Source organism: Cyprinus carpio, chromosome B7, assembly GCF_018340385.1.
Source record: "Cyprinus carpio isolate SPL01 chromosome B7, ASM1834038v1, whole genome shotgun sequence".
Classification (NCBI taxonomy): Eukaryota; Metazoa; Chordata; class Actinopteri; order Cypriniformes; family Cyprinidae; genus Cyprinus; species Cyprinus carpio.
In genome coordinates, this window is record NC_056603.1 from 38549511 (window position 1) to 38561717 (window position 12207).

Here is a 12207-nt window from a genome sequence, read left to right on the forward strand (position 1 = left end):
AGCAACAGATGCAATGCTACATTTCTCCAAATCTGTTCTGACGAAGAAACAAACTCATCTACATCTTGGGTACATTTTCAGCAAATTACTTTTACTTTTGGGTGAACTTTTCCTTTGAACCACAGTCTGTTATGCAATGTCAGCACTTCATATTTATGACTATTATGACAAGGCTTGTCGTTGTGCTCTGCTGTCAGTAGAGCTCATTGGATATATCTGAAGCCACAACATTTGAGTATGGCTGATGATCAACTCTCAGCACGAGTTCTGAACTTTCCATACAGAGCTGCCACTGCACTTCAACCTGCTAGGAAAACAGAAAGGTAAGTAGGTTCTTTTAGGATCATTTTGGAGTTCTTATAATTAAGTTATTTAAAGAGATTAAAATTTCTAGTCTAAACTGTCACCGCCTGATGCCTGATGAAGTTTACTTCACTATATTACAAATAAATCCTAATCTAATCATGACAAACTATATATCGCTGGAAAGGTCTAAGAGTACTGAATAGATGTTTTGCTAGAAATTATGTAGGAAAAGTAATAGACTAATTCATGACAAGAGTACACCTCAAAAAGTTCCGACCTGTCACAATTTTTTTTTATTTTGCCTTTTTCCCTGTCATGCTTTATAAATCATCATAAATTATATATCAATTTAAAGCTTAAAACCTCAAAATTCATACTCCTCAAACCATTTTAAAATCAGACATTGGAAACTTCAAAATAATTTTTCAAATTGTTTTCATTCATGAATTATAACTATTTAAGTTTGGATAGTCTATGTTCAAAAATGGGGGTGACAGTTAAAGTACAATATAATGTATCGTATTGTATTAAAATTTTGGGGTATTTTTCTGAATGAACAAAAAAATGATCAAATTATGTCATTTCCATGTCTGTATTCTTACCTCCATAAATCCTAAGATGTCCCTGAGAGCTAAAGATATGTCACTTCTTCTACTTCTGATCCTGATTCATGGTCTGGATGGTGAAGAATATAACAAGGGTAACTATTGAAAGCATTTACCTTCTTGTAAAAAATCAATGAAATCATATTAAATTGGTTCACATTGCTAGTTTAACTACAAAATATTATTAAAGCTCAAAGAGGTAATAAATGGTTAAATCCCTCTTCCTGAAATAAGTAATGCTTTCTTTATTTAAATATTTGATTTCCTTGTGTTCACAATTTGTATTTTGATACTCTGGTTTTGTTCTAATAAGGAAACTATTTGCAGACAATTTCCATAGACATTCACATTCAGTAAACAGGTTGACATATAAAAAGATAAATAGATACAGGGAAGACCGAGGCTGGTCCTCACGCTTCTGACTTCACTGAATAGTTCTTTTAGGTAGCTTAATTTTTATGCAAAAGACGTTAAACATTTACATAGGTGAGGAATTAGGTGTTAAACCAAGAATTAAACCATCAGGAACCCTTTAGTCTCCAGTGCCAGCATTTCCAGAACTACCTGGAGTCTCTAGAAGTACAAAGTGTCAGAGTTCCTGAAACATGACCCTCAGTTTATAAGAATATCACAGGCTGAAGTGTTGTTAAATAAATAGACTGTATTTTTAAGGCTTTACAGATAGATAAACCCATAATGACAAATTTCCCGTGTGACAACTAGCCCCGGTTTCCCATACAACAGAACTTATAAATGATAAGCTCTTTTAAACGCATGCATTTCATTCTGTAATTGTGTATTTTCCCTTTGTAATGTCAAGTACATCTAATATTAACAAATGAGACCATGGAGACGAGAATCTCATTTACATCTGGACGCAGAATTACTGTTCGGGAAACTCCAACACAGTTGCTTTGTAATTCAACAACAAAATCAACAATAAATTCATGTTATATTGAGTGCTCCAGTTTCAGTCAAAACGAAGGTTTCACAGAACCAAAAATATTTGACCTGGAAATACTTAAGGAATGGGATAGCACAAGAGTTGACTTCAGCATAGGTAAGCAAGAATTATTTTCTTCCATTGCATTAAACCGGTTACACAACAGCTTTATAAGAAATGTGCACTGAGTATGATACCTTGGTGGTTCCCAGGACGTTAACTTTTCCTGTCATCTATTACTGTAGGCAACCATTCATCCAACTGTACAGTGGTAGATTGCTTGCCTGATGACATACGTAAGCTCCTGGAAGAGAAAGCAAAAACAATGAATATACCAACAGACATGAGAAACATTCTCAATATTAAAACAATGTGCAAGAATGTGATCTTTCATGAAGCTGTTCTGGATACCTACATTAGGTAAATATAACCTTGTAAAGATTTTAAAATGCACAATTCTTTCAGTGGACAGAGGTTCCAAACCATTTTACTGGAAGCACCTAATAATAAATCAGGTGTGTTTGCTTTTGTGGCGGCCTACAAGAGCTGTGTTGGAAACACTGCTTAGAATTTTTTGCTTCTTTTTTTACCTTTTTGCAGTGTGGAAAAGAAAGCCATCCATGGCATTATAAATATGAATAATTCTGAGCAATCCAAGACGTGCTATCAGGAGGATCTTTCCATCCTTGCGGTTAAGATGAATTTAAGCAAGACAAATGATTTTGTACAAATCGCCGCTCCAGGGGTAAGACTCTTGCCCCATATTGTATATGCTAAAAGTCCAAGCTGACATAATTCTGTAAGTTACTAAACTGCTGTAAGTGATTTCTTCATTTTTCATTTTTATCAATAGCGACTTAAACATTTTCAAATTGAAGTCTTCTAAAGCATTTATCAAACTAAGCACCTCTAAAGGTAAATCATATCATCACAAACTTTGGTTTAAAGAAAAGGCATTTCAAAATCTCACATAAATACGAGTGTACTTAGCAACGTGGTCTTGCATGACCAAAATAGCTGCTCAAAGGCATTGCTAATATGGCTGCTTTGATGCCAGAACAGAAGTGACAACAGGAGGAAACGTGGATCTAGTTGTAGGATGATTTATTAAACAATACAGGCAAATAACAGGAGACAAACTAAGCACGATCACAGCTTGGTGAATGAGACATGAAGAGCAAAAAATTTACCTCTTATCTCTGATTGTGGCTGTGCGTCTTTTTTTTATTATTATTATTATGACAAATGGTTATACCTTAGAAAGTGTAGACGGCATTTTGAATTTTTCTTGGATAAAAATAAGGCTGTGAGGGATAAACCTAGTCTTTACAATGGCACACACTGTGCATAAAAGCCATACATGTAGACTACTTTCCATAACTCTCAGCCAACTCACAACTTTTTTTATTTTTGAATGCATTTATAGTTAATAAATGACATTATGTAAGGAATAATTTGAAAACTCACACCCAAGGTGGTTTTGGACCCATAAAAACTATTTAAGCAAATATTTTTCTTTGAAGCTTGATGCTGCCACTATTAAAAATAATAATAATTTCGAAACAACAGCAAAAAATAATGCTAACCTAATGTAAGTTACACATTCTCAAGCTTAAAGGAAGTAAACAGTCTTTATTAATTAAAATCAAAAGGTTAAATAAATATATTAAAGGTGCACTAAGCGATTTTTTTTGCCAAACAATGTTTATATTTAAAGAGCAGGTCATTTGGGTTTTTGAAAAATATGTGTGCATATGTGTTTTGTGTACACTTTCAACTGAGTGCTCAAAATACCAAGTTTTTGTGCTAATATGTGATGTATACCTATAGTGCAGCTTTAGGTTTCCAGGTAAAGCACGATATTACTGTCTTACTGAAGTAGTTCTGATAATTCGCTGTGAACCTAAGAATATGTTGATTATTGTAGACTGCCGTTGTTCTAATTGCTTCGTTTAATAATAAAGAATGTAGTGTTGCACACAGACTTTATAATCATTGTGAAATTGCTGTTTATTTTCCTGCACCGGCAGTTATAGGGTTAATGCGGGAGACACGAGTGAGTGTACTGCATTCTGATGTAAGGAATAATTGACTCCAAGCCATTGAATTATTAGAAAAATAATGCACAACAGAGGTGGTGATGCACGTTGTGGCCGTTATACCTCGGGTGTGCATTATTTTTCTAATAATTCAACGTCCTGGAGTTAATTATTCCGCTTATACCATGGTTACCACACCTCAAGACATCGATCAGATGATATCTAAGGGATTCATCCGGTTTTTGTACTTAAATCGCTATTGTGAGTAGGATTATTTCTTCGACAATTCATCCAACGCCTCTTTTGCTGGTTCCAAAACGTCATTTTAAAGCTGGTAATGGAGGCTTGAGCCATTGATAGCATTCTAACGCAGTTATTAATGAAGTTATTAGAAAGAGAGTGAGAGAGACAGAAACAAACAGAGAAAGAGAGAGAGAGCTTGTGTGAATTAGGCAACCTATGTGCATCCCTCAACAGTGTTCTGCAGCAGCGTCTCTAAACAGCACTGTTATTACCTCGCTAGTGAGAAATGTCATGTGTATTTACTTTTGGAAAATCGTCTGTCATGTTTTTGTTAGTCCTGTGTGCTGAATAGGTGTATGCTAATTTCCATTATTACAGTTTCCCTGAAAATAATTGCACACCTCAGAACGTTCCTTAGCCAATCCCCGTAGAATAATAAAAGTAAAGACAGAGCATATTTTGTCTGTAATTCTTCAAACATTACAGCGGACATATTTTGGTTTACAAACTGTACTGTTTCATCAGTCAGTCACGTTAGCACTTGGCTAACATATCCACCATTTTTATTTAAGTGTTTACAGTTTAGCAGCTAAACTTTAGCTGTGGGTACGATTCGCTTGCATAAGCATTTTTGTATTTTATGTTATTATTATAAGAATGGACTGGTGCACTATATTGTTGTTTTATGTAAAGGTGCTTTGTCAGCGGTAGCACTCATTGCAACAAGCTTGGCCAGCTGACCAATCAGAGCAGAGAAAGCTTATGGAAGGGAGGGGTTTGCTCCGAACTTGCTTGGGACGAATCGTATCGAAATCATTGCCAAATGACTCTAATATTAAATGTAAAGGCCTATTCTGAGAAAATTACAATGTTTTCTGACCTTAGATTAATTTAAACCTGTTGTAGGGGACTCCAAGACAATGGTCTTACCTCTTGTCTGATCGTAACCCTTCTTTTTAATGTTTTGTTTTTTTCTTGATATTTTGCTCTTTTTATCTGCCATCCCTCTCTAGTCGATCTGCTCATATCCGTCAGTGCACTCAAATTGAGCACTGTCTTTTCTCTATCATAGCAAGACACACCCCTTTACTGCTGATTGACTACAAGTGCGTTTTGGACCTCGGACCGACAAAGAGGTCAAAAGCGTTTTTTTAAAAATCACTGCACCTTTATTCAAAAATACAAATGAAATCATTAAGTTTTTCACATTTGTCTATACAGTAAAGGCTACTACAGTGATAACCTACTACCAACATTTAATGAAGTAATAAATGTAAAAAATAAAACAATGCACATGTACATTAAATAAAGATGATTTGTGATAATCAAGTCAGTGACATTTCTGTCAACTGTCCCTGGACTCGGAAATAAGTCCCAAAGGCTTGAGTCAGAATAAAAATGCATCCGAATCTGTGACAAGTCCAAGGCTGTGTTCCAGTCCGTTTTTTTTTTATACCCTTCACTGGCAAATTTCCCTCCATCGGGTTTACTCAGATGTACATTATTGATTACATTGCATAAGTGTCCACTACTGGAGAACCCCTTGGAATGGGCTGAACTGGAATGTCCTAAGCCCTTGATCACTTAGAATCCGCTATGGAGTTGGTTTATTGTTGAAATTTTTGCCCTTATGAATTTGTTTGGTGCAGCATTCTATATGTATATAGGTATGCTTGGGCTGTTATAAATGTAAAGTGTGCCGGAAGTGTGCATATGAAGCAGACTTGCTCCCTCGGTCAAAATCGAGGGGTCAAGGGTCTGTCCATATAAACTTCCCTAGTTCTCCTCACGAAGTGGAACGCACTTCAAAACGGCAGCGGGGATTCCCCTGAGGGGAAGTGCTTAGGAAAGTTCACAAGTGCGTGTCTAACAGTGGAGTGGCACACAGCCCAAGTAGCTAAAAGTTGTACTCGAGTCCGAGTACCCCAACTCTATGAAACATAGAGGCTATATACACAGGGCTAATAAGCTGACAAGGTAACAAGATAAAAAGACACACCTGGGGAGATTAATCAAAAATCAAAAATACAAACTGACTACAAAGAAAGCACAGGAAACACTTCACCATGTAAGTCTAGAGAAGACACAGGGAACATGTAACAGCTGTGGAGTAAAAGTACTTTCCTTGAAAGTGACTTTAATATTTAAAAAGTCACACTTTAGCACTTTTTTAAGGAAAGTCAGTTCACTCAACAGCCATGCCTTCGATCAGCTATTTTGGTCATGCAAGACCAAGTCTTATCTATTTAAAAGGCAAAATACTGAAGTCTCTTTTTGGCGAACTCACATTCAAATTATCAATAAAATGATGAGCTGTCTCATAAATTTTGTTTCTTACAATCAGAGAGCGTTAAAAAGTGGCAACCATTACATTCTCCAGTGGTAGGCCCATATAGTTTGGTATGGCTTAATGCTAATGCTTACAAATCTTCCATCAACCAAGCAAGCAAGGTATAAGGTGTGTTTGACTTCAAAATAAACATTAAGTGTTTCATCTTGTCAGTACTAATAGCCATTTCAAAGAAGGTCAATTGGGTCTCAGTTTAGACCCCAGTATGCTAGTATGTATTTTATATATATATTTATATTCAATATGTTAGTATGTATATTTAGCAAAGTACTCTGTCCATAAGCACCTCCAAGTCATAGTTTTTATCTTATAACAGCAACTCTGGGCATGTGACAAAATGGAAAACTTCCCCATAAAAAAAAATATCACATTGACGGCATGCAAATGTTTCTGTTAGTCTGAATCTGAACAGATGCATGAACAGTCATTCATTCAGAGTGGGCGGTCGAAGTGGTTGGGAAACTCCCATCCTGGCCATTTTGCTCCTATATAGAGACCATATCCACTAACTACTAACGAAGATCTAATTGACCATGGCCAAGTTGCTGCTTTTGATTTGCTACTGTGGCACTTTGATGGCATGTGACCAAACGGAAAACCTCTCAGACTTGAGAGTGCCATTCGTGAAAATTTGTGAAAACTGACATGCACTGCTTCAAGTGAGATACCTGGGTATTCATAAGTCGACATTTCATGTACATTCCTAAACACTGGGTTAATGTTCTTATTTGTATATTTGTGATGTCACTGTCATTGATTGGATGAACACAGCATGTGACCTGTCTGCATCATCACATTATTGCAAATTGTCTTCTTCTCTCCGTCTGATGCATTTTCTGTCACCTTTTGACATTTTCCTCCCAAACACTGCAACGACGGTTTATACAATGTACAGTGTTTTTGTGACTGTGTCCAATGCATAGGCTGTCTGTTGAACACTTGAACACCGCTTTGTTTCACTGTGCAATTTTGGCACCGCTATGCGGCGTTGTCAGTGCATAACCCTGGGTAAAATATGGTGCTTACCCCACTAAATAAATAACAAGTGTGAAAGTTCCTTTACCCAAGGTTAGAAGCAGGCTTTAGAATGAACTACGCCATTCATAGTAGGCAGTAACTGGCTATCAAAACAAATGCCTCCTACGATCTCCGTCAGACAGGAATGACATTTTATGTAATGCATAATTTTATTGCTGCTGTATATTTAATTTATTTGCTGAATGCATTAGTTTTAACTGAAAGGGTGAAATGCCATTTCACATCTCTTGCATCTGTTTTTCCATCCCAGTTTTAAATGGCTTAAAGAAATGGCTTACAGCAGGTTTTTGATAACATCTGGTTGCAGCTTAATTTTTTTATTTTTTAACATCATATATAAGAATGTAAAAGATGCTGACTAAACTTTTTTGTGTGTTTGTTTTTGCTTTTAAGGTATTCAGTTATGATGAAGTAGCAGATACACAGATCCCAGTTGAGGCTTTCAAAAATGAGAGCGAGAGGAAATTTGGCATAGTTACCTATTATTCTGATCAGCACTTAAAGGTTCAAATCACACCCATTTATGATGTCTGTATTGTTCTGTTGAGTGTCATACTGATAAGAAAACTTGTTATTGTCACATTTTATTAAATTTACAGTTAGCTTAAATATACATATCAGCATATTGTCTTTTTTTTACAGTTTAAAGTGAAAAATAAATATTTTGCCTCCAATGTCATACGGATTGAAGTCCCTGGACGTCACATTGTAAATTTGATCAATCCACTTAATGTTAGCTTCAAATTGAATTACATAAAGGACACACCTGTAAGTGTAACTTGGAATACAATTTTATTTATTTTTTTTAATATTCGCAAATTGCCCAAAAATGTCCTGCTAATTATTTATTTCGGTTTTGTAGTTAGATCTAAAGAACTACAACAGGTCCTGTCAATTCTATGATGAAAACGGTACAGTTATGGTTAATGGTTTCTTATATGAGGCTAATACTTTATGAGGCGCATATGAACTCTGTTTACTGTTACATAGGAGACAGAACCTGGAAAACGGATGGCTGTAACACCACTCTGATCAGTGATAATGTTGTTGAGTGTTACTGTAACCATATGACCCCTTTTGCTGTGCTTCTGGTGAGTTCTGAGATATCAGTCCATGAAATTAGTTCAGTAAAAGTAGCACTTCAAAATAATTCTTACCTCTAATACTTCCCCTCTCATTTATCCACCTTATTAACTCTGAATAGATCGACTCAACAATATCCGAAAAGCAATGGGAAATCTTGTCGTACATCAGCTATGCAGGCTGCAGTGTCTCTGCGTTCTTTTCTGCCATCACTGTCTTGTCATTCATTTTCAACAGGTGCCATTTCTTCTGTTTTCATAAGAATGCGTCCAGAATGTGTGCTTTGATTCACATAATGTGTGTTTTTGCAGTAATGCAAGAGCAGAAGTGTCCAGCAGCATTCACGTGTCTTTGAGCGGCGCTCTGTTTCTCCTCAACATAAGCTTCATGTTCAGTGAGTGGGGCGCCACACTGACAGTGAAAGAAGTGTGTGTGTTTATTGCTGTGACGATACACTACAGCCTGCTGTGTACTTTCACCTGGATGGCTATTGAAGCCTTGCACCTCTACCTTCTTCTCGTCAGAGTCTTCAACATTTACGTCCGATATTACATGGTCAAGCTGTCTCTGATCGGATGGGGTGAGTATAAAAACATTTTTAAAAATTTTTTAAAATAGTATTAAGAAAACATTAGAAGCAGTAGTAGACGAGATGGATGCGTTGGAGGGATGCTTAATAATGAAAATTTTAATCTCAATATGAAATTTAAAACTTACCCTTAGGGCATCCAAGATGTGGATGAGTTTTGTTCTTCATCAGATCAGATTTGGAGAAATTTAGCATTACATCACTTAATCCTCAGCAGTGAATGGGTGCCGGCAGAATGAGAGTCCAAACTGCTGATAAACACATCTCCGTAATCCACAAGCAATCCAGACGATTCCAGTCCATCAACTAACACCATTGTAAAACAAAAAGCTGTTTTTAATAAGCAAATTCCATCATTAAAGTGTTTCATACTTTTCTTCAGTCAATAATACCAGTCAATAATCCATAATAATGCTCCTGCAGTGAAAAAAAAAATAATAAAAATCATCCCCCGTTGACCTCTCATATTAAAATTATACTGAATTCAGAGCTTTTTTCAATTGTAAATTATGGTTGATCTGTACACATTTCTCTCCTGATTCAAACGAGATGACATTTTTTCTGGAGAAAGAAATATGGACAGAGAGACTCAAAGCAAAGGGTTGAAGTTTAAAACATCTTAATGATGGATTCATTACAAATGAGCAGCTTTCTGCACTAGACGTTTACTGGTGGGCTGGAGTTGTGTTGATTGCTCTTGTTCAGCTAACGTTCACTTTTTGCTGTAATCCCCAGAACTTATTTCAACTCAAAAAACTTTTTGTTTTTCCAAACCTTTATTTACTTTGCAGAACACAAGATAAGATATTTAGAAAAATGTCACAGTCATCCATCCATTCATTCTCTAAACCACTGGTCAAGTGAAGTCAAGGCAAATGCATTTGTATAGCATTTTTCACAATTCACATTGTTTCAAAGTATGTATCATATGTACGTGCATTTTTACAATGAAGATCAGTAAGGGTCCAGTGTTGCCCACTGAATGGACAAAACAGTTAAAACATTTTTCAAAATATCTTTATATGTCATACAGGTTTGGAACAACATAACGATAAATAAATGATGAAAGGTTAATGTTTAAAAAATCAAATGTGATCAAAATTGAGCTTTGAAATGTGGTGTTTTTATCCTGTGATCTTGTCCTCTTGACAGGAGTCCCTGCAGTTATTGTTGGAGGTTTGATGTCAGTTAATAACATTTATGGTATAACTGAGATTACATTTTCTGATACCAATACAACAAATGAAATGTAAGTCTTTACATTATAACTTTGCGTTACATACAGACAAATGTAGTTAAATTATGTAGCTCACTTTGCTTTTCAAACATGTGTATGAAGTACAGGCTGCTCAACTTTCTTTCATACAATACAGTTGCTGGATCAGAGACCGTCACGTCCTGTATGGCGTGAACATTTCCTACTTCTCCATCATATTCATGTTCAACTTAGCAATCCTAATCACAGTGTCCAGACAGATCTTTAAGCTACGACGTGTGGGCAACAGGCATGACAAGATGCCAGTTTGGAAGGATGCTGGCACAGTTTTGGGCCTCATGTGTCTGGTGGGTACAACATGGGGCTTGGCCTTCTTCAGCTCTGGATATAACAACTACCCGATACTCTACCTATTCTGCATCTTAAACACAATGCAAGGTAGGTTTACTCAGGGTTAATGACATATTAGAGTGTTCATGATAAAACTCATGCCAGTTTCTTAGAAATGCACAGTACTTTTAATATTAATGTTGGTTTCAATTAGTTTTTCAATCTGAGTTCAAATCGAATGACTCTAAAGTGTCATATGGTGTAACCATTAGGTACAATGTAATAACCTATTTGCGTCACATCTTAAATAGACATGAATGTACGCATTAACATTTTTCAATGTAAAATGCTTTTTATTTTTTACAAATTTCATTCATTATAAATTCATGACTATGATAAGTCTTTGGAGAGTCTTTTAATTTCCAGTTTGATTTTTTTTCCACGTTGGTTGTACCACATGATCTTGTTTGTCAAATATTAATAAGATGTTTTGCTAAAATATTACACCAAATCATTTAAAGTTATCTTTACCAGAGTTTCATTCTTTTAATGAGGCTTTTTCATCATTATTATCGTATCACCCTGATATTTTTGACTTGCGTTCCCCCCCAAAAATACCAAATAAATTGTAATACTCGTCATAAAAGAGATGTGTTCAAGTCATGATCGTCATGTAATTGACTGTAAAAAATGAAGTGATGTGGTTTTCCATGGTGTTCTGGTCAGGTGAACAAGAGCAGGGAAAAAATTAGGAGGAAATATTAATCACAGTGATACGCCATCTGCTAGCAAAAGACAGTTAGGGTCAAAACAGGGGTTATTATGAAGTCATAACACTAGTCTAAGAGGATGTGAAATACAACAGTTTGGGATCTTCGTTTCCCTGTTAAGTAGAAGTAAAAGAAGTAGAAGAATACAGTGACGTAAAAACTAAAAAAGGGGAATGGAAACTCTTAGAAAACAAAAAAAAATGGTGGACTGAAGCATCATGTTTGTTTACAGGGTTTTACATCTTTGTGTGGATGTGTGGTACAGCGAGGAAAAACAGAGCACAAACATCACATCCCAAATCTAAATCCACTCTGGACAGCTCCAAATAAGGTCCTCTCATTCATTTTTCTTACTAAAACCTCTGGCGTGATTTTACAAGAAGACATCTTCCAGCTGACCTACAGAAATGCACCTGGGTTAATGAAAATGACTCTTATACAACAGGCAAAAAAAAAAAAAAAAAAAATGGAACATTTGGAACGTTTCATCATGAGCTGTTCGGTTTAATTTTTTTGCAAGAGTACTTCCTTTGGTAATAACAGTACATCGAAGAAATAACAAATACAATTTCCTCTTTGTCAAACCTTATCTATAATCTAATAAATCTAATCTCAAACCTATCTAACAAAAATATTCAAAGCTGTGATTTGTAAATAAATATGGTAAATGTACAGTTGTTCTATGGTGTTTTTGA

At 35.7% G+C, this 12207-nt stretch overlaps 1 protein-coding gene across 1 annotated transcript; it reads left to right on the plus strand.

Moving 5' to 3' along the window:
- The first annotated feature begins 102 nt into the window (after window positions 1-102).
- On the plus strand, window positions 103-12184 carry LOC109086976 (adhesion G-protein coupled receptor G5-like). Its single transcript, XM_019101233.2, has 14 exons — window positions 103-323; window positions 925-1006; window positions 1732-1971; window positions 2100-2274; window positions 2455-2599; window positions 7918-8028; window positions 8167-8292; window positions 8387-8435; window positions 8515-8615; window positions 8729-8844; window positions 8919-9187; window positions 10349-10445; window positions 10570-10850; window positions 11745-12184. Exons 2-14 carry the CDS (start codon window positions 925-927, stop codon window positions 11840-11842), a joined length of 1890 nt encoding a protein of 629 aa, XP_018956778.2. The 5' UTR covers window positions 103-323; the 3' UTR covers window positions 11843-12184.
- The last annotated feature ends 23 nt before the right edge of the window (window positions 12185-12207 follow it).